Genomic DNA, 24961 nt, shown 5'->3' with positions numbered 1-24961 from the left:
CTAAAGGAAATAAAACTCAAAACTAAAAAATTTTCATTGAACCAAGCAAATAATTCTTTTGCCCAGTTTCACCTACCTAACACCAGTTTGTGTCATCATGTTCACTCACCTTGTAAAACTCTTATATACATTTCCTTTACTGTAAAGTTAGAGCATGAAACTTTTCATTCAGCCATTCAGAAAATAAATATGTTGAATATTTACTATTTTCTAGGCACTCTCCTCAGGACTGTTGAAAAAACAGTTAAGAAGATGACAACTGCCCTCATAGAACTTACATTGTAAGGACAAAGAAGGCAGAGGTGCCTGGCCAGTGTTGCCCAGTGGTTGAGCATCGACCCATGAACCAAGAGGTCCATGGTTCAATTCCTGGTCAGGGCACATGCCTGGGTTGTGAGCTCTATCCCCAGTAGGGGGCGAGCTTCCAGGAAGCAGCCAATCAATGATTGTCTCTCATCACTGATGTTTCTCTCTCTCTCCCCCTCTCCTTTCCTCTTTCTGAAATCAATAAAAAACATTGTTGTTTTAAAAAGGCAGAGGTATACAATAAATAAAATAAAAGGATAAAATATGTAATATTCTAAGTGCTTATAAGTGAATGAAGGAAACATGAAGTGGACAGGAAATTTGTAGAAGGATGGTAAAAGGAAGGTATTACTGAAAGGTGGCATTTAATTAGGTTAAGAATGGTAAGACCAGCAATAATTTTCTATTAGTAGGCTTGTATGTTTCACAAAACACCAATGGTTAGTAAATAAGCAATAGTGCTACAAAATTCAAACCAAGCCTTAGGGCATAACTTTACATGAGAATTTTTTAAGAAGATAAAGGAAATGGTTCTAACAAACACTTGAGTTATTAAAGGGGATAGGGAGAGAAAAACAAAAAAATACTTGAGTAAAAACAAAACAGAAAAGATTAGGCACTCATTTTAAAGGAACTTTAATGGAAAGAATATAATATTTTTAAATTCTAAAATATTATTCATGGAAAGGGGAATACAATTAAAAAAGAGATCAATGATTATGGAAAACTTCAGCCAGTCCTTCACTAGTTTTAATTTCATATAGCTTATCTAATATATTCTATTTTTAAGTAATAATAGTTTCAAGAAGATTCATATTTGGCAAAATAAAACAAAATACCTTAAACGTTTTTCATGAAACAGTCTAAATGTGATGAATATCAAGGCCTCTATGATCAGATTACTTTCCTTGATAACTTATAGATTTTAGACTACCTTCCTTGATAGCTAATTTATACCTTTTAAGACAGGAAATGAAGGTAAGATAGTTGACCATTAACTTGTTATCAATTGATGATAAAATAGAAATGGAATCATTATTATCTATGCTACTCACCTGGAAGCTGATTATTTAAAAATAAAACAATGTAAACACTCACTGATAAAGCATATTCTCTTTATTTTTTATTTTTATTTTTTAAATATATCTTTATTGATTTCAGAGAGAGGAAAGGAGAGGGAGAGAGAGAGATAGAAACATCAATGATGAGAGAGTCATTGATGGGCTGCAGCCCGCAACCCGGGGATGTGCCCTGACCGGGAACTGAACCCTGATCGCCTGGATCCTAGGTGGACGCTTAACCACTGAGCCACGCCCGGCCGGACAGCATATTCTCTTTAGATAATCAAAGAAGCAAGTAACTATTTCATTTATTCAATTCAAAAAATATTCATTAAGTCAGGCTCTCTGTTAGGTGTTGAAGATACAGCAATAAGGTGAGAAAAAAAAAGATATTGCCCCTGCTTTCATGAATCTAAAGCCTACATTCTAGTGAAAGGAGGCAGAAAATAAACAATTATTTTAAATGCTTTAATTTATCTTTATTGTTGAAAGTATTACAAATGTCTCCTTTTTCCCCACTGATCCCCTCCACCCTGCACCTGACACTATTGTCTATGTCCATGGAATATGCATATATGCATATAAGTTCTTAGGTTAATACCTTCCTATACACACACACACACACACACACACACACACACACACACACACGCCTTCCATCTGAGATTCATCAGTCTGTTCCATGCTTGTATGTCTCTGGATTTATTTGGTTCACCAGTTTATTTTGTTCATTAGATGCCACGTATCAGTGAGTTCATGTGGTACTTGTCTTTCTCTGAATGGTTTATCTCACTTAGTATAACACTCTCCAAGTCCCACCATGCTGTCTCAAAGGGTAAGAGATTCTCCTTTTTAACAGCCGCATAGTATTCGATGGTGTAAAGCCCCAAGAAGATGCTTGATATGATTTCAATCTTCTTGAATTTATAGAGACTTGTTTTGTGTCCTAACGTGGTCTACCTTTGAGAATGTGCCATGTGCACTTGAGGAGAATGTCTATTCTGCAGTCTTGGAGTGAAATGTTCTGTAAATGTCAATTAAAACCATCTGATCTAGTGTGTCATTTAGAGTCACTATTTCCTTGTTGATTTTTTGTCTGGAAAAGTATGTAAAGTCAGTGGGGTGTTACAGTCCCGTACTATGAATATGTTGCTGTCGATCTCTCCCTTAAAGTCCTCCAGAAGTTTTTTTTGGTTTTTGTTTTTTCCCAGCCTGTGTGGGTCTTTTGTTCTGAGGTTGATCTCATGTAGGCAGCATATATTTGGGGTTAAATGCTCCAATCAAAAGACACAGGGCAGCTGAATAGATAAGAAAACAAGACCCAAATATATGCTATCTACAAAAGACAAATTTTTAAAAATATCAGAATGGTGGTGTAAAAAATTCAATTCTATTTGCAGTGATGGGGAAGCCTTCTCTGATAAGGTGTGGTAAGAAAAATCCTGAATGAAGTGTACAATCAAGCTATGTGTGTATCTATGGAAAGAATGATCAAAGCAATGGGGGAAAAATTCAAAAGTTCTGAGATGGGCATATGATTACCATTTTAGTTTTTACAAGAAAGACTAAAGCCTTTTTATGACCAATGTGACTGCAAAAGAGAAGGCAAATAGGAGAATGTTAGAGAGATGATATCAGAAGTAAGAAATTTGTGAATTTACTCAAAAAGAATGGAGTTATAAGATCTGGCACATTTTAGGAGTGCTAGCCTGACTGCAAGTGAAAAGTGGACTATGGGTAACCAATGGCGAAAGATGATAATTTGAACTGAGATAATATCCACGGATATAGAAAGGAGTAGAATAGTAACTATAAAGTAGTCAATGATTCTGAATATGTTTTGACACTAAGCAAGAAAATTTGCTGAGATTATGAAATTACTGTGTGAAAAAGTAGAGTAAAAAAGGATTAACATTTTTGGTCTGAAGTACCTGTTGAATGGTGATGTTATTAACTAACAAAAGACTGAAGATTATAGAGGAAAATAAAAAGTAATAGTTTGGATAATTTATATTTGTGAAGCTTACTAGGCACCACCTGGAGATGAATATGAGAGACTAGCAGTCAAAGGAAAGGTTGTGGTTGGAGATACACATTTGAGAATATTTGGTATTTATAGGATAATGATAGCTAAGGAAATGGTAAACTCAATTAAACTGTAAACAGAAAAGTAAAAAGGTTTCCAGAATTCAATACCAAAGCACCACCATCTTAGAATTTAGAAACAAGGGGAGGAACTACTAGGAGAGAATAAAAAGAGTCCAAGGAGGTAAAAAGAAAAGAAACAAAGAATACTGTCACAAAATACAATTGAAGAAAGCATTGCAAGGAAAGAATGTTAAACTAAAATGTTAAAAGGTCAAGTAAGATGAAGACTGAGAATCATGAGGTTTAAGAATATGAAGGCTACTGGTGATGCACAGCCATTTTAAGGGAAGTAAAGAGATGAAAGCCTAGTTAGAATGGGAATGAACCTAAGACTAGAGAGGATTCCAAGGATATAAGAATGATTTCACATTTTAAAATCAATGTAATTCACTAAACTAATAAAAAATGTAGAAAGATCATAACTAAAGTAATGCAGAGAAAGCATTTGATAAAATTCAACACCTATTTTCAATAAAGAAAATTCTTAGCAAACTTGAAAGAGACAGTTTCTTAATTTGATTTAAAAAATCAACAAAACATAATCTATGACCTTGGTGTGCATCCTGGTCCTTTCCAAATGCACCCAGCCCAGCAGAAGGAACAAGAGCAGTGGAGTGCTGAAAGCTTCAAACAGGGTACTAAAGGCCAATCACAAACAGCGTCTGACATTGGTTGGGACCAGAGACCATCCAAAAGACTGGGGGTCCCAGCGATCTAATTAATACACAGAAAAAAATCCAAACAGGCAGCCAAAATAAGGAGATCAAAAAAACATGGCCCAATAGAAAGAACAAAAGAATTCACTAGAAGAAGAGTTAAATGAAATGGAGAAAAGTAATCTATCAGATATAGAGTTCAGAATACTGATCATAAGGATGCTCAACAGCATGAGAAAAGATATGGAAACCATGAAAGAAATTAAAAATGATACAGTAGAAATAAAAAATACATTAGAAAGAATAAATAGCACTTTATGGGAAGATAAGGACTGAATCAGCTAATTAGAAAACGGTAGAAAAAAAATAACTTAATCAGAGAACCAAAAAGAAAAAAACAATTAAAAAACTGGAGGACAGTTTAAAGGAGCTGTTGGACAAAATTATATGTAAAAATATTCACATCATATGAATGAATGCCAGAAGAGGAAGAAAGTCAGCAAGGGTTAGAGAACCTGTTTGAAGAAATAATGGCAGAAAACCTCCCTAACCTGGTGAAGGAAAAGTCACACAGGTTCATGAGGCACAGAGTGTCCCAAGCAAGAAGAACCCAAAGAGGACCTCACCCAGACACAACATAATTAAAATGCCAAAAATTCAAGACGAAGAGAATCTTAAAGGCAGTAAGGGAAAAGGAAGTTGTTACTTGCAAAGGAGTTCCCATAAATCTGTCAGCTGATTTCTTATCAGAAACCCTACAAGCCAGAAGGGAATGGCATGAACTGTTCAAGGTAATGAAAAGCAAGGATCTGAAACCAACAATACTCTACCCAGCAAGGCTATCATTCAAAATAGATGGTGAAATAAAGAGCTTTCCAGACCAGAAAAGTCTAAAGAAGTTTATTACCACCAAACCAGCATTACAAGAAATGTTAAAGGGACTGTTGTAATAAGAAGTAGAAATTGAGAGAGAGAAATATAGTCACAAAGAATTAAAATGGCAATAGATAAGCACCGATCAATAAGAACCTTAAATGTAAATGTATTAAATGTTCTAATCAAAACATAGGGTACGCGAATGGATAACAAAACAGGACCCAAATATATGTTGTCTACAAGAGACTAACCTCAGATCAAAAGACTCACACAGGCTGAAGAGAAAAAAAAAACTACTGGAGGACTCTAAGGGTGAGATCAAGAGCAATACAGTCATAGTAGGGGAACTTAACACACCACTGACTTTAGTGTATAGATCTTCCAGACCAAAAAATCATCAAGGAAACAGTGACTCTAAATGACACACTAGATCAGATGGATTTAATTGACATTTACATAACATTTCACGCCAAAGCTGCAGAATAGACATTCTCCTCAAGTGCACACGGGACATTCTCAATGACAGACCACATGTTAGGGCACAAAACCAGTCTCTACAAGGTCAAGAAGACTGGAATGGTATCAAGCATCTTCTCGAACATTTACACCATGGAATACTAAGCAACTGTAAAAACGGACCCCTTGCGCTCTGAGTCAGCAAAGTGGGACCTGGAGAGTACAAAGCTATTTGAGATAAACCAGTCAAAGAAAGAGAAGTATCACATTATCTTACTCATATGTGCAATCTAATGAACATAATAAACCGATGAACAAAACAGATCCAGAGACATAGAAGCATGGAACATACAGAGGAACCTCGGAGGGTAAGTGGGGGTAGGTGGGTGGGGAGAGAGTAACCTAAAACTTATATGCATAACCCATGGACACAGACAATAATGTGGTGAAGGCCTGGAGTGGGAGGTGCAGTGTGGTTGGGATCAATGGGAGAAAAATATAATCTATACCATATATCTTACTTAGTTGATAATAATTGATAGTTTTGCCCATGAAATCTGAAATTAGATAGGAATGCTCACCATTACAACTTCTATTCAACACTATAATGAATGTCTTAGATGGTACAGTTAATCAAGGGAGGAAAAACATAAAATGTATTAAAAAGAAAAAAAATTATCATTCTCAGATATATGATTTTTAACAGAATTTTTTAAATCTGCAAACTACTAGGTTTAAGAGAGGAATAACAAGATAAGTATATAAAAGATCAGTATAAACATCAATTATATTTCTATTTACCAATAACAAATAAAAAATTAAATTTATAAAACCTCAACTATCTAGGTAAAAAATCCAGCAAAAAGTTTTCTACACAGAAATCTTCCAAAGAGACCTAAATAAACAGAATGATATACTAAGTGTATGAATTTAAAGATTCAATGAAACATGTCAACCTAATACAATAAAATTCCTAGGATTTTTTTTGGTGAAAATTATAAAGGTGACGTATATACTTGTGCAGAGACTCAAGAATAGCCAAGGCAATTTCAAAGAACAATAAAGCTAAATGGCACACTATGAGATATCAAGATAATGTTGTATTGCCTCAAAGACAGGGAAAAAAAACAATAGATAAGATTCTGGAAATGACCTCATGTACAGATGGTCGCCCAGTCATTCATATATATACATGCACACATACGCACACATATACACAGAGAGAGAAAGAGAGAATACATAAAAAAATAAATTTTGACCTTTATATCTCATACTATACACAAAATTCAACTGGAGGTGTACTGTAAATCTAAATGTGAAAAGTAAAATGTAAAACATAATTTTGAGTCTCATGGCTTTGGCATACATAAGAATCCAAACTGGGCTAATCATAAAAGAAAATGAAAGCATGACCTACATTTAAATTAAGGACTTTTATTCATTAAAAAAACACGATTAGGAGAGTGAAAAGGCAAGGTGCAGAAGAAGAGATATTTGCAATACATATCCAACAGAGGACTCATATCCGGGATATATACAGAAGTTCCATAAATTAATAAGAAAATGGTAGGCAATTCAAATGAAAATGGGCATCACTGCATGTTTTAATGAAAAAAGATAACAAAAAAGACAATGAATATATGAAAATGCTCAACTTAATTTGTCATCAGAGAAATACAAATGATAATACAATATGATCTACAGAATGGAAGAATACCTTTGCAAATCACATATCTAATAAATAAGAATACCTTTGCAAATCACATAACTCCTACAACTCAATAATTAAAACAAACACATAATTCCAATTATTTAAAATTGGCAAAAGTTCTAAATAAACATTTCTCAAAAAATGTATACAAATAGGCAACATGCACATGAAGTTGCTTAACATCATTAGATATCAAAGAAATGCAAAAAAAAATAATATGCCATTTCACACCTACTAAGATGATGGCTAGAAAAAAAAAAGCAGATAGAAATGCAAAATGGTAGAGCTACTTTGGAAAACAGTCTAGCAGTTTCTTAAATGATTGAACATAGAGGTACAATAGGACCAAGAAAATCAATTCACAGATATCTACCCAAGAGAAATAAAAACATATCTCTATACACAAACTTGTACATGACCATTCATAGCAGCATTATTCATAGTAGCCAAAAGATACAAACAATACAAATGTCCATTGACAGATGAATAAACAAAATGTAGTAAATACATACAATGGGATATTGTTCAGTTTCAAAAAGGAATGAAGCTCTGATATATGCTACAACAGGTATGCATCTTGTAAAAATTATACTCAGTGAAATAAGCCAGTTACAAAAGGACAAATATTATATGATTCCTTATAAAAAATATCTAGAATACATAAGATCACAAAGACAAAAAGTAGATTACAAATTGCCTAGGAGTGGGGGTCTCGAAGCTAGTAGGGAAAATTGGCAAAGGACATAAGTAAGTATTTCACAGAAGAGAAACAATAAATGTCCAATACATATATAGGCATATATATATCCAATCTTATTCAAAATCTAAAAAATGCAAATAAATACCACAAAGAGAAAATATTTATACCCACTAAACTGACAGTATAATATTAAGGACATTGATTCTGAGAAAGAATGAACTGAATAAGCGTATTTACTTGATTTGAAGTCTTTTCACATATTTCTAATTTTAAGCTAACTTTTAGTGTAAAAACAAAAGCTCACTTTAGAATGATGCTGATAAACCATCAGTAAATAAGTTACAAGTATATTTAAAAATATATATTTAAAATAAATAAATGACTAGTATATTTTTTTTAAAATGACAAGTATATTTAAGGGGTAGTTCCTGACAGTGATCTTGTCTTGCACAGTAATGTAGCAAAGGTATTTTATAGTATCTCATTCAAGTAAAATGTAATTTAACATAAATCTTCTAAGCAGTCCTCAGTACTCTATACATAGGAAAACAGTTTTCCATGATTAAGAAAGAAGAATAAACTTATAACTTTGAAGAAAAGCAGATGAAAAAAATTTTTTTAGTTTCTATTTTCACTCAGAATTTTTTCATTATATAAACTTTTTCATTATATAAATGAACACCCAAGTTAGTTCAGTGTCTACACTTACATCTAGGTGCATAATATAAAAATGCTTGTGAGTTCACCCGGTGAATTCACAAGCATTTTTATATTATGGAGAGGGAAACTATAGAAAATGTTTAATTAGTGATTGTCAGTTGTCCATCTTTGACGGCTACACAATAAAACCACCATTATATATCACTTACCTTTTCAAGTAAGTAGCCAATGACTAAAAAGCCTTTTCCACCCAGCATCTGTTCTTGCATGGCTACTGAACTTTTAAGGAGTTCAACCAGGAATGCCAAAAGAGTAGCACTGCATGTAAAGTACAGATAATTTCATTATGTCATCATCAAATGTTGATTACAAACAGTGTTCAATTTCAGTATTTTATTATGACAAAAGATAACCATATTCAAATCTAATATGTTTTGCTGACAATGACTATTATACTCTAAATTATGCAATAATATATTTTCTCACAAGCATGAGGAAACTAATTTTATCTATTTAAAATTAAATATCATAAATCAACACATAACTGTGTGAAATTTTTATATTCCAAAGCAAAACATTTAAGTTTACGGAAACACATATAAATTCCCTGCTTCAAGTAAATCTAGCATAAGAAACACACCCACAAATATGTTACTTCATCTAAATAAATACTTTATCATAATATTTATTTGAAGAACCTGATATCTGAAAGATTTTTAAATAGGTATACAAGATTGTTTTGGAAGAACACACCAATTTTTTAAATAAGCTTTTCATTTAAACCTATTTTTCAAAAATAACTTACATTTTTTATAAAATATCCAGAGAATTGTACAACGTTACTTATGACCTTATATGCCCTCGGGAAAAGTTCATGAGAGCAGAGAAAATAAAAGATTTATGTAATAATAAAATGAAAAGTGACAGTAGCACAATGTATATACTAACACAAAAGTGCATGAAGATATGTGCCAGACAAACATAAAACACTTGATATGGCAACTGAATGAAGAAACAAAAGAAAAAGAAATTATTGCATTGAATTAAGCTGTGATAACATATTACTTCACAAAGTTATATAGAACAATTTCAACCAGAAGCATTCATACATGATAGAATTTCTAGTTATATGTTTACCATAGTTTGTAACAATAAATGACTATAAGTCAGACTTTACCAGCTATTAAAATAATATATATTTACACAATGGGTAAAGCCTCAAATTTCTAAATATATTTTAATACACAAGTACTCATTCCTACAAAAAATTTAAAAAATCTGGTGATGAGGAAAACCTGAAAATTATTAAGGCCCCAAAATAACCTAAAGTTATTCTATTCCCTGGAGTTATTCTAGTTCTTTTGGTTTCAATAAAAATGATACCACTTTACTCTGACAATGTAGCCATACTTGTTCAAATAAAAAAAAATTCTCATAAAAATAATTAACAAAAATTATCATTATTATAAAAAGCAATAGTTTAACATTATATTTCAGCTAGAAAAATATAATATATTTGAAAATAAAGTACTTCATTACAGGAAATTAAAATTCAATTACATTATTTGGCACTGTATCTTTAAACCACAGAAACAAACTAGTACTACGAATCAATGTTATTGTTTTACTTTGTCCTTAAAAATCAAAGGTAGACATTTACAAGAAAAACACAACTACCAAGGAATTCCTTGGGATTTTTTTAAAATGTTTTTGTTAAAAAGAACAGCTATTAAAAGTAATCAAGTCCATTTTAAATGAATTGTATCAATAGTCAAAGCCACTTCACAAATAATTGCTTAAGTACTATTATACATACTACTTCTGCCTAAATGTTTGAAAAGAATGAAGAGAGCTACAGCATAGAGATTACACAATTTCCTAGTCTTTTCATGAAACTTTAACCTACACCTCAGTTAGCGATTTAGGAAGAAAGATGACTAGAGTTCCTAAACATCGGCACTGCCAAAAAGACTAGAAAAGCATCACTATGATCCCTGTGGTCCATAAAAAAATGCAAAAAAGTATTTCTTACAATAAATCACTCTCCTATGTAGAGCCATATAAAATTACAAGGATGCCATGGATTTTCTTATGCTTTTATGTAAGAAAGACAACTCTTTCTCAAACATCTAATGAATTAACTCTGACTTCTAAACACTGTAGAGTTTCATTACAAAATCAGAAATATTAATTTTATTTTTCCAAAATCTTAACATGACTATGTTATCCATATAACATTAATTTCACTTCCATTTTAACTATGACAACAATTGAAAAGTCAACCTCATTCACTAACAAAGGTATTATTAATTTATACCTAAGACCCAATGCAATAGCAATACCGTATCTTTTTAAAATCTTTAAAATAGGTATATTTGGCATGGTGGACGTAATAGTAAATAGATGGCCATCTTCGAAGAGGTACATTTTCAAACATAATTTAACAAACTTACCAGTAACTAAAATGCATCGGATTGCTGCAGGGCTCACAATAAACTTGCAAAATTCTGTGTACTGCCATACAAAATTTCTCTCCATTCTTGCCTATTTCCAACTCCCCTAGATACAAAGGCAAATATAAAGGATACTTCAGCCCATTCCTATATCTCCTAGAAACCACTTCCTGTCTAGACACATCAGTTCATCTGTAGAGGATCTAAATACATAGGATAAATCAAAAGCAAGTATCTGTGTCAGCCAAAACTAGTGTATACAACAAAGGAAATTCTTTTGAAAAGTATAGCAATACCTAGGAACATATGTTCACAGGAATTTTTTACTGGTTAGATAAAAAGTGTTCTGATTTTTATCTCATAAGGGAAAATTGCTAAACTTTTCAATAGACACTGTAACGTATGTTCTGTAAGTAGCAATTCCACTTCAGAAACAATTATGGGTTTCTAATTCTGTCTCCTTTTAAGGAAAATGACACTAAGAATCTTTAGGGTCATTTCTTTAAAATAATTGCCATCTTCTAATTCTTAATAAGCCTCAATTAAATTAGGAAGTAATATTTATTTCAAGTGTCATACTTATAAAGGCCTAGACCTTAGGAAAATTCAAGAAAATGGTATAATAATACATTTAATGACAGTATATTTATTAAAATCTCCAAAGCTTTCTGGTCCATACTATTAAAAACAAAACAAAACAGAAAAATATCAGTCTTGGCTCACAAATACCTGAAAATTTTAATAACTATGTATGAATATAACTAAATTCTGTTTCTAATAAAAAATGCTACTATATTTAGGTTCCATTAAAATTTATATAAGTACGGATTTTTAATTGATCTTAATACTACTTTATCTATTCTAATTTTTCCATTATTTATTTTTTTAAATAAGTAATGTAGTTAACTTATGTGATGTGATCAACAAGTTGTATTATTTGAGGTACTTTATTACATAAAGATAAAATATATCATAAAGATAGACCTAATTTATAACTGATATTATTAATATTAAATAGATAACCTAAGTTCAGTTCAAAAGCAGTTCTTAGTATACAGAAATTAACCTTTCAATTTGCTTTTGTACAAAAACAAGCAAGTACCTCAGTTTGATGAGCTATTTAAATATATTAAGGAGAATGGAATTAATAATGTTAAAATTAAATATTCTATATTCGCCCTGAGATTCAGCACCTCACTTTATAAAAAGATGTTTTTAATTGTTAAAAATAAAAACACTACAAGAAAAGCAATTATCAGAATAAATTCAGAAGTAGATTAAGTTCTAAAAATATTTAAGGTACCAGTAAGACAGGGGTATTTTTTGGCTTTTTCATAAATTTTCATGCCTTAGGTAGCTTAATTTAGTATTGAGATACAATGAAATCTTGCAAAAAGATAATTAAAATTATAGAAAATATCTAACATCATAGTTTTTATGCTATTTTTTTTTCATTACAAAACTCTTTGGAGATGAGAGTAATCATAGCAAGAATAAAACTGTAAAAGAAACCAACTCAAGTCCATACTCAAGATAATTTCACACTCAACACAATTTCCAGCAACACACACACACACATACACAATCTCACAATTAAGTTAGAAGAGTTAAATTCCTTCATGGTTCAAAATAAGAAAGCCTAAACCAAAAGTTTCTAATTCTAGGTACATTTAGCAGTCACTTTTATACAATATATTCCTGAAGATTCTATCTCAAAAGACCTCTGCCTACCTGCCTACGATACACAAACTGTCACTTTCATCATATCAGAAATCAAGTGGAAATATATGCTAAAATAAGTAAAATACATTTATCTGCACAGTCAAATAAGAAAAACAGTGAAATAACTCTCAAAGCCTAACAGTTTGCAATTTAACTCCAAATGACCAACAGCCACTTCCAATGCTCTAAATGCCCTACTCGCTTTATGAAAACTTTCCTGAACATGTAACAAGTGGCAACACCACTATGGTAATGATGCATAGCCCAGGGATATATGAATACTTTAGAAATTTGATGATAAAACTTCCTAACCCTCAAGAAATTCAAAATTTCAAAGAAAAAAGAGACAGGTCATAATCACACATGCATGATATTAACTATATATGCATACTCTAATACCCTTCACAATCAAAGCATGCTACCAGGGATGCCAACTGATCAGTGCTTTATCTGGCACTGGCTCTACTTTTAGCCAAGCTCCTAGCCTATTTAACAGAAGCAGGATTAAAAAAATACCTTAGAAGTACTGAAAATACCAAATAAAGAAAATAAATGTTTAAACAGCTGATTATACAGAAAGCTGAAATAATAATTATTTGATACTTAGGCTGTACATACAGGGTGTCGCAGAAGTAGACTTACAGTTCTGACTATGAGAGATGCAGAGTTTTTTTATTGGTATTATTATTTATTATTGTATTGTTTTTCATACAAACAACTGTAAACCTACTTTTGCCCGCCCTGCATGCCCAGGAATTTTATAATCTTTTTATAATTAAATATCTTTTGAAAATTATCTATGCAGTAAAACTGACTTCTTTATTTCTTTTGTGTATGTACAATTCTGAGAATGTTAGATATACAGATTTGTATAATCCCACCAAAATCAAGGTAGAGACCAGTTACGGCACATCAAAAATAGTCATTTATCCTATCCCTTTACATCTTTATAGTCACACTCTCCCAACACGCACAACCTTGGGTAACTACTTATCTCTTATCCATCACTACACTTATGACTTTTCATGAATTTCATATAAATGGAATCACACAGTATGTAATCTGAGTATGTCCTTGACCTCAACATATTGCGCCTTTGGGATTCATCCAAGTAGTTGCATACGTCAAGAGTTTATTACTTTTAATTGTTCAATATTATTCCATTGTATGAATGGATGATAACAGTTTGTAGACATCTGAGTTATATATAGTTAACAGCAATTGTGAATGAGAATACTTACTATAAAGGTTCACATAAGGATTTCTGAGTGAACAGAGTTTTCATTCATTTCTCATAAACACAATCCCAGGAGTAAAAAGGCTGAATAATAAAATAAGTGTATATTTAACTTTATAATAAACTGCTAAACTTCCAGAGTAGCTGTAACACTTGGAAATCCCACCGGAAATATGTCCCAGTTGCTCTTCATCCTTGCCAGTGCTTGACACAATGAGTATTTTTAACTATGGCCATTCTTCTGGGTGTGTACTTGTTATCTCACAGTGGCTTTAATATATATTTCCCTATTGGTTAATGATGCTGAAAATATTTTCTTGTGCTATTTTGGCATTCTTATATCTCCTTGGTGAAGTGTATGCTCAAGTCTTTTGTCCATTTTTAAAAATTAGATTTTACATTTTCTTAGGTTTGAGAATTTAATATATTCTTGATATAAATCCTCTGTCAAATAAATGATTTTCTATCATCTTCCTCCAGTTTGTAGCATGTTTTGTTTCCCACTGCATGTTCTGCAGACTAAAAAGTGTTAACTTTGATAATGAGCAAGTCAAATTTTTCAATTTTTTCTTTTATGCATTATGCTCTTGGTGTTGTGTCTAAAATGGCTTTGCCTAGCCTAGATTACAAAGATTCTCCCCTGTGTTTTCTCTAAAACTTCTATAGTGCTACATTTTACATTTAGAATTAATTTTTTATAAGGTGTGAAGGTTAGATCTAGGTTATTTTTTTGTCAAACAACTATCCTTCCTCTCTTACACTGCTTTTGCACCTCTGCCAAAAATCAATTGTCCATATTTGTGTGGGACTATTTCTGAACTCTGTGTTGTTCCACTGATACATATGCCTATTACTTTGCTCATACCACATTGTCATCATTATCGTAGCATTATAGTGAATCTTAGAAGCAAATAATTATGATTCGTCCAACTTTTTTCTGTTTCAAAATCATTTTCTCTAACCTAGTTACTTTGACTTTCAATATAAATTTTAAAACCATCTTGTCTAGATCAACAAACGAAGCCAGGCAGGTATTTGAATGGGATTGTGTTAAATGTATAGATCAATTTAATGACGCCTTTACTATGTTGAATCTTCCTATGTATGAATACAATATGCCTCATCATATATTTAGGACTTTGATTTTTTCATCAGTAATTTGTAGATTTCAGCACACAGATCCTATATACATATTTTTAACACTTATATTTAAAAATACTTAAATTTTTAAGCTAATGTTAAAGGTATTTTTAATTTGATTTCCTACTACTCATTGTTAATACCGAGAAATGTAATTTATTTTTATGTGAGTACCTTGTATCTTGCAAACTTTCTAAATTTGATTACTAGTGCTCAAATTTTGTTTGTATTAATTCCTTAATTTAAATTTTATGCAGAATCATGTCATCAGTTAAAAGAGATAGTTCCATTTTTTCTTTCAATCTGTATGACTTTTGTTTCTTTGTCTTGCCTTATTGCTTGCAATGGTTAGAGTCTCTGATTGGGATCAGACGTTCCAAATGGGCTGAGTTCAAATATTTTATGGAGTTACTTCCACATATTGTTCCTTGATAATTTCCAGTTCTGAGGCTTCATTTTTCAATTCTGCTGTCAAAATGCTAAGGCTTCAGTATTTGCACTCTGCTATGTATTTCTATAACTCTCACCACATCCAGGACAAACCGGCTGCAAAAAAGAGAGATTTAAAAAAAAAAAAAAAAGCAACAGAGAGGTTTCTAGTTCTGAACATAAGGAGCCTGGAAGCCACCATTATCAGGTATAAAGCTGAACAGACTGAAAAATCAACAACTCTTCTAAGATCCAAAAAGAAAGGGGAACAGGGCAAACGGCTGCCCTCAAGGTAGTGAAACAGACAAAAATCTTCCAGGGAGTCATGGAAAACCAGAGCAGAAACATACACATGGAACCTCCCTGGGAACAAATGCCCAGGTAGGAAAACCTGAATTATAATTGACAAATTGCTGGAAGCTGAGTATATAAACTTTCCCAGTCATAGAGAGGATCCCACATTTACTGTGAGATTTATCTTCAGGAACTCGACCAAGTTTCCATAGTTAATAAGAGAGGAAAATCCTCTGGGCTTCCAGCAGAGAGAAGGAAAATAAACTACTGTGAAACACTCCATTTTTAAAAAGGCCTGCCCTCCGGAGAAACTAGGTAACCAGGCCTAACCTGCTGATGTAGTCTCAGAGCCTAACGGACGTGGGGGAGGGAAATGCTCCACTACTGCCAACTCTGATCATCTTCTTCAAGCTAAGGAGGTTTAAAAAACTGAAAAACACTACTGAAGTTCATAATTGATAGGCACAGAATCACTAAAAGACGTAGTCATAGGGACTATGGGGTGCTTCCTCCCCACCAGATGTCGAAAGACCTATTTACAGCAAATCCATTTCCAGATACAATGTGGCTGACTATCAAGAAAAAAATCACATGGCGTATCAACAAGCAAAAATTACAATTTAAAAATACAAATTGAGAATAAAACCCAGACAAGGATGGGAGTTTAGAATTAGCAGACTTGGAATTTAAAACAACTACAATTAATATGCTAAGGGCTCAGTTTATAAAATAGATAACATGAAAGAACAAATGGGCAAGAGAAGGGAAGATGGCGGCACTCTGACAAGAAGCGGTGTGACCTTGCTTCCAGTCATGGACTGGAGTTACAGCTAAAATACTGTGTAGATAGATAGGGAAAATAAGGGAAATATACCTGACTGGACATATTTTGAGTAAGGAGCACTGAAGAAACATCATAGAGTCTAGAAAGAGAAGGGGGGCATAGAAAAGGGGAGTCCCCCCTGAAGCCAGTGCTGGGCTGCAAGGCCCGAGGGTTAAGAGGCTACAAAGCTCCCTCCCCTTGGGAGTGTGTACTGGCATCCAAAAGCTGGGATCTCAAACCTGGAATGGAGGAGAAGGGAAGGAGAGCCCGTGCATGGTGGGCAGAGAAAGCCAGGGGTACAACACAGAGTGTCTACCAGGAGGGGACCTCAACTTCCCAGTGAAACAACACACCTAATGGCGGCAGCTGGGGTAGAAGAGTTTCACCTCAGGTGCTGACCTCAGGAAAGGCTGTCCACAGGGTGTGGTTTCTGAATAGAAAGAGGCCAGAGGGCTGCACTCAGCAGCAGCCTACGGGGAACCTCTGCTTTCCTGGGAGGCATTGTGTAGGACACCAGAAAGCATTGGGGAGACAGACAAGCAGAAACTGGGATTTGTGTCTGCAGTGTAGATCATTTGAACTGAGTGCCCTGTGAGATCAGCCAACCAGATCTGGGAAAGGTGGGGTGGAGCACATGTACCTCTCCAGCAGGTTAGGAGCACTATCCACAACAGGGAAGGGGCTGGTACAACTAGCTGAAGCCCAAGATATCCCCTGCAGGGCACAGTCCTGAGGGGGAAGGGAGAACAGTTCATAGGACAATATTACATGAATAAGGCTCTCAAGGACTATTGTTTGGGAACTGGAGGAAGAGCTTAAAACCCTTTTTTGGAGCTGGGTAGGCAACATGCTCACCAGAATCTCTTTGGATCAAACCCACTGAGGCCAGGCCACTGAAACTTCCCATATAAAAAAGGCAACAGATGGAACTCAATCTGAACCTGTAGCAGGCCATTGTATGGGGAACCAGAATTGGAGGATTTGGTAGAAACAGAGGAGTTGGTTTTGAAGCAGAGACTAACTTCCCAATGGCAAGTGCCTGACAGCAAAATCTCTAAGAAGAGGAGCAATAGCCCAAGCTACACTAGGCTGCCTGCACCCTAAAGACTCTTCAGAAGACTCTGGAGAAAGACCAGCAACCACAAGGAGGAGGTAAAATAGCTGACAGGTGGAGGTGGTCCACAGAGAGCCTCAGACCAACCAGCTACATAAGGACACCAGACCCAAACCTAGACAGCTCTTGACACTGGTTGACATGCAAGTACCTCCCAGTAGACCCAAAATCAGCATACAAAGCAGTGAGCCTCAGACAACAAAAGCTGCCCAGACAAAATCCACTTGAATGATTTTTTTTCTTCTTTTTAGAAAAAAGAAAAACAGGAAAGAAAAATAAAAATATTTTTACATTTTTTTGTTTTTAATTTTTTAATTAATTTTTGTAAAATTTGTTTTGTCTTGTTTTGATTGTTTTTTCTTAATTGTTTGCTGTTATATTATCAATATTTTCTTGATATTGCCCACTTTATGCTTGGGATATTATCATTATAATCAATAAGTTTATTGTCTTTTTCTATTGTCCTTCCATATCTCCTACTGGCCTCCATCCCTGCCCTCACTTAACCTCTCTAACTATTCTTGTTCCATTGGCATAATTTTTTTTCTCCCCCTTTTAGTCTCCTTCTGTCTTTTTGTTTAGTGTGTCTTTTTCTTTTTTCTTTTTTTTAACCATTTTCATATTTCTACTCTCAAACCTTATTTTTTTGCTTGCTCATCTTTCAGAATCTTTTCTATGCCCCTTTTATCAACTAGTAGCGTCTCTATTTTTTACTTTTTGTTTTATTTTATTTATACTACTAGCAATAACAACCCTTTTCTCTCTTTTTTGCTATAGCAGTTGCATTTTTACTTCCCTTTCCCAATTCTACTTTCTCTTGGGTTGTTTTCATTGTGACTGTCAGGATGTTTTGTAAGTTACTGTAAGATTTCTGGCAGTTTGGTTGTGTTTTCTTTTGCCCTGTCAGCACCTGTACAACAGCTCACACAATCTGGTTGTGGCTGATCCTCACAGTTAGCCCACCTAAGAGGAAGGTCCACCCATGAACAGTTTAACAACAATTTAGATCCAATGACATCAGGGGAGCTCAAAGAACCCACAAAAGGGAAATGCTTACAGCATACAGCTCAGAAGTATAAGAAAAACACACCTCTGGGACCCACTGGACATGCACTACAAAAACCCCACACCGCAAGACTGGGGAAAGCAAATACATCTAATATACAGATATTAAACAATAAGAGGCATTAAAATTGGGAGACCAAAAAAAAAAAAAAAAAAGACCCAAACTAAAGAAAAGGAAAAATCACCAGAAAAAGATCTTGATGAGATGGAGGTGAATAAGAAAGCTATCCGAAATAGAGTTCAGAGCAATGGTTATAAAGATGCTCAAGGAAATTCATGAGAACCACAAGACACTTAATGGGAAGGTCCAGGAACTTAATGAAAGCTAAATCAGCATGAAAAAAACATATGGATATTATAAATAAGAACCAGGCAGAAATGAAGAATACTATATTTGATATCAAGAATACACTGGAAGGAATTAAATGTAGGCTCAATGAAGCAGAGCATCAAAGTGAATTAGAAGATAAAGTAGAAAAAGCCACTCATTCAGAGCAGCAAAAAAAACTAACAACAACAAAACACTTGAAAAGCATGAAGACAGTTTAAAGAAACTCAGACAACATGAAGCGAAACATTAACATCACAAGCGTATCAAAGAGGGAGGAAAGAGAGCAAGGGATAGAGAACTTGGTGGAAAGAATAATGACAGAAAACTTTCCTATTCTGGCGATAGAGAAAGCCACGTAAGTTCAGGAAGCACTGAGAGTTCCGAACAAGAGGACACTAAAGAGATCCACTCCCAGACACATAATTAAAATGGCAAATGTTAAGGACAAGCAGAATATTAAGGGCTACAAGAGAGAGACAATCAGTGAGTTACAAGGGAACCCCCATAAGGCTGACAGCAGATTTCTACACAGAAACACTTCAGGCCAGAAGGGAACGGCATAAAGTTGTGAAAGTAATGAAAAGCAAGAAACTTCAACCAAGACTGCTTTATCCAGCAGGGCTATCAATTAAAATTGAAGGTGAAATAAAGAGCTTACCAGACAAAAGAAGGCTAAAGATTAGTACCTTCAAACCAGCAACACAAGAAATGCTAAAAGGACTGCTTTAAGAAGAAGGAATATTGACAAAAAGGTAAATTAGCATGAAGGGGGAAAAAATGACATTCAATAAGTATATATCATAAATAACCTTAAATGTAAACAGATTAAATACTACAATCAAAAGACATAGCATAGGTGAATGGATAAGAAAACAGGCCCCATATATATGCTGTCTACAAGAGACCCATCTGAGAAATGGAAAAAAATATTCCATGCAAATGGAAAGGAAAAACAAGATAAAGTAGCAATACTTATTTCTGACAAAATAGACTTCAAAATAAAGACCATAACAAGAGACAAATATGGTCACTACATAATACAGAAAAACATAGATCTAACAGGAGGAAAAAACCCTTATAAATATATATGCACAAAATATAGGAGCACTTGAGTACATAAAAAAAAAAAAAAAAATTAGTGGACTTTAAGATGGAGATCAACAGCAACACAATCATAGTGGGGAATTTTAACACCCCACTGCCATCATTGGACAGATCATCAAGACAAAAAATCAACAGGGAAACATAGACCTCAAATGACACACTATATCTAATGGATTTAATTAACATTTAAAGAACATTTCATCCCAAAGCAGCAGAATACACATTATATTCTTCTCAAGTGCACATGGCACATTCTCAAAAATAGACCACATGTCAGGGTACAAGGCAAGTCTCTACCAGTATAAGAAGATTGAAATCATATCAAGCATCTTCTCGGATCACAACGCCATGAAACTAGAAATCAACCAATATAAAAAAACTCAAAAATATTCAAACATATGGAGCCTAAATAGCATGTTATTAAACAATGAATGGGTTACCAATGAGATCAAAGAAGAAATCAAAAATTCCCTGAAAAAAAAACAAGAATGAACAGACAACAACCCAAAATCTATGGGACACAGCAAAAGCAGTCCTGAGGGGAAAGTTCATAGCACTGCAGGCATACTTCAAGAAACAAGAATAAGCGCTAGTAAACCATCTAACACAGCAATAAAAATATTGGAAAGAAAGCAGCAAGAAAAGCCCTGAGGAAGGAGAAGGAAGGAAACAAAGATCACAGTAGAAATTATTGACATAGAGACTAAAAAAACATGATGAACAAATAAAAAAAAACAAGAGCTGGTTCCTTGAAAAGATAAGACTGATGAACCTTTAGCCAGACTCACCAAGAAACAAAGAGGGAGGGCCCAAATAAATACAATTATAAATGATACAGGAGATATAACAACTGCACCAACAGCAATACAAGGGATTATCAAACAATATTCTGAGCCACCACATGCCAACAAACTGGACAACATGGGTGAAATGGACAAGTTCCTAGAAGCATACAATCTTCCAAAGCTGAATCCGGAAGAACCAGAAAACCGGAATAGGCTGATAAAAACTAAAGAAATTGAAACAGTAATCAAAAAACTCCAAGCAAACACAAGTCCTGAACAAGATGGATTTACAGGCCAGTTTTACCAGAGATTCAAAAAGGAATTAACACCCATCCTCCTCAAAATCTTCCAGAAAATTTAAGAGGAGGGACAACTCCCAAGCTCTTTTTATGAGGCAAACACCATCCTAATCCGAAAACCAGAAAAAGACACTACAAAGAAAGAAAATTACAGGCCAATACCCCTGCTGAACATAGACGCTAAAATCCTCAACAAAATACTAGCAAACAGGATCCAGCAATGCTTTACAATACTTTAAAAAGATCATATACCATGACCAAGTTAGATTTATTCAGGAAGGCTGGTATAATATTCACAAATCAATAGATATGATACATTACATAAACAAAATGAAGGACAAAATCATATAATATCAACAGATGCAGAAAAAGCATGGGACAAAATCGAGCACTTATTTTTGATAAAAGATCTCAGCAAAGTGGGAATAGGGGGAACATACCTCAACATAATAAAGGCCATATACGAAAAACCTATAGCCACCATCATACTCAATGTTCAAAAACTAAAATCATTTCCCTTAAAAATGAGAACAAGACAGGGTTGTCTGCTTTTTCCACTCTTTTTTTTTTTTTTTAAATAAATATATCTTTATTGATTTCAGAGAGAGGAAGGGAGAGGTAGAGAGAGAGAAACATCAATGATGAGACAGTCTTCATCGATGGGCTCCCTCCTGCACGCCCTCTGCTGGGGATCAAGCCCTCAACCTGGGCATGTGCCCTGACTGGGATTTGCACCACTATCTCCCAGAACCAAGGTAGATGCTCATCCACTGAGCCACGACCAACTGGGAATTTACCACACTTAATTCAACATAGTACTGGAAGTCCCTGCGACACCCATCAGAGAGGAAGAAAACATAAAAGGAATCCAATTGGAAAGGAGGAAGTAAAACTGATTATTTGCAGATGACATGATACTGTACTTAGAAAATCCTAAAGATTCCACTAAAGCACTACTAGATTTGATAAATGTATTTGGCAAGGTAGCTAGTGACAAAATTAACATCCAAAAATCGATGGTATTTTTATACACCATCAATGAACTCTCAGAAAAAGAAACTAAAAGTACCATTGACCAGTGTAACTAGGAAAATATGCTAAGTAGGAATAAACTTAACCAAGACTGTAAAAACATGTACTCACAAAATGACAGGACATTGAAAAAAGAAACAGAGGATGATATAAACAAATGGAAGAATATACCATGTTCATGGATTGGAAGAATTAATAACATTAAATGTTCATACTACCCAAAGCAATCTACAGATTCAATGCAATTCCCATTAAAATATGAAGAGTAGATTTCACAGGGCTAAAAAATATTCTAAAAATGTATATGGAAAAGGAAAAGACCCCAAAGAGCTACAGCAATCTTGATAAAGAAAAAAGAGTTGGAGGGAACACTTTACCAGACATCAAACTATACTACAAAGCTATTGTAATCAAAATAGCCCGGTATTGGCACAAAAACAGACATATAGATCAATGTAACAGAACAGAGACCTCAGAAATAGACCCATGCCATTATGGTCAGTTAATATTTGACAAAGGAGGCAAGAGCATAAATTGGAATGAAGACAGTCCCTTCAATAAATGGTGTTTGGAAAATTGGACAGGTACATGCAAATAAATGAAACTATATCACCAAGTTATTCCCTACACGAGAAAAACTTAAAATGTATAAAAGACTTAAATGTAAGTTGCATAACCATCAAAATCCTGGGAGAAAACATAGGAAGTAAAGTCAAACACATCTCACATAGTGGAATTTTCACCAATACATTTCCTAGGGCAAAAGAAACAAAAGGAAAAATAAACATATGGGACTACATCAAACTAAAAAGCTTCTGCACAGCAAAATAAATCAGCCTCAAAATGCAAAGAAATCCCATGGTATGGTAGAACATACTTGCCAAGGGTGCAACTCTTAACAGGCTAATTTCCAAAGTGTACAAAGAACTCATACAACTCAACATGTGCAAGACAAACATTCCAATTAAAAAACAGGCAAAGGACTTGAATAGATACTTTTCCAAAGAGGACATACAGATGGCCAAGAGACATATGAAAAAATGCTCAAAATCACAATCATCAAGGAGATGCAATTTAAAACTACAGTGAGATGTTTCACACCTGTCAGAATGGCTACCATCAACAAATCAACAAATGACACATGCTGACGAGGATGTGGAGAAAGGGGAACCCTGGTACACTGCTGGTGGGAATGTGGACTGGTGCAATCACTATGGAAAACATTATGGAGTTTCCTCAAAAAATTAAAAATGGAACTGCCTTTTGATCCAGTGACCCCACTTCTAGGAATATATCCTAAGAATCTTGATACATTAATGAGAAAGATTATATGCACGCCTATGTTCAAAGTAGCACCATTTGCAATAGCTAAGATGTGGAAACAGCCCAAGTGCCCATCAGTAGATGAGTGGGTAAAAAAGCTGTGGGACATTTATACCATGGAATACTACGCAGCTGTAAAGAAGAAGGATCTTCTATTCTTTGGGATAGTATGGATGGACTTGGACAATATTATGCTAAGCGAAAGAAGCTAGGCAGGGAAAGATAAATGTCATATGGTCTCACTTCTAAGTGGAATGTAAGTACAATAATATGATGAACAAAATCGATTCAGTGACACAGAAGCACGGAATAGACTGAGGAATCTCAGAGGGAAGGTAGGTGGGAGTGGGTGGGATATGCATATATGCATAACCCATGGACACAGACAATAGTGTTGTGGAGGCCTGGGGCAGGGAGTGGGTGCAGGGTAGGAGGAGTCAATGAGAAAAAGGAGACATCTGTAATATTTTGAATGAAAAAAAAAATTTAAAGTAAAAAGAACTGATGGCCAATGTAAACAGAGAGATGGAAATCCTAATTAAAAAAATTAAAAAAAGAAGGAAAGGAGAAAACTACACCTATGCATATCTTTTTCAAAATATAGAAAATCAAAGAAAGAACAATTACTGAAAGACGCCAGAAGGAAAAAACAGCTTACATATAGGAAAAACAAAAATGACATTCAACTTTTTCTCAGAAATCATGCAAGCAAGAAGGGAACGGAGTGAAATATTTAAAGCTTTGAGAGAAAAAAAACCACCAATCTCAACTTCTGTACCCTGCAAAATAATTCTTCAAAAGTGAAGGAGAAATAAAGAAGTCTTGTGTAAAAATGTTAACAGAAATTATTTAAAGAGAAGGAAAATAATACAGGACAGAAACTTGGATCTACATAAAGAAAAACCACTGAAGAAAGAGTAATAAAAACTTTTCTTTTTCAATCTAAAGTAATCTGAAAACAGTTTGTTCAAAATACTAATACACACATTAATACACTTATGTACGCTTTATATATAAGTAAAATGAATGAGCAATGATACAAGGAACAAAATAAATAATTTTTATAAAGTACTCAAACTACTCAACAAGTGGTATAGTGATATTTGATAGCAGACTTGAAGTAGTTGCAAACTCTATAGCTATCACTAAAAAAGTTAAAAAACAACAACGCATAACTGATATGTCAAAATGTAGATAAAACTGAATTATATAAAATGAACAATTAAAATCACAACA

At 34.0% G+C, this 24961-nt stretch overlaps 1 protein-coding gene across 1 annotated transcript in view; it reads right to left on the bottom strand.

Moving 5' to 3' along the window:
* Positions 1–24961, bottom strand: part of NBEA (neurobeachin) — an 817699-nt gene that overhangs the window by 635811 nt on the left and 156927 nt on the right. The window contains exon 11 of the mRNA XM_081128332.1: positions 8784–8892. Within this exon, the coding sequence (XP_080984458.1) occupies positions 8784–8892 (109 nt within the window). The remainder of the gene's footprint in view (positions 1–8783; positions 8893–24961) is intronic.

The sequence above is a fragment of the Miniopterus schreibersii genome (assembly GCF_964146895.1).
Source record: "Miniopterus schreibersii genome assembly, chromosome: 2".
Taxonomy (NCBI): Eukaryota; Metazoa; Chordata; class Mammalia; order Chiroptera; family Miniopteridae; genus Miniopterus; species Miniopterus schreibersii.
Note: the sequence above shows the minus strand (reverse complement) of the source record. Positions and strands in the feature narration are given on the sequence as shown.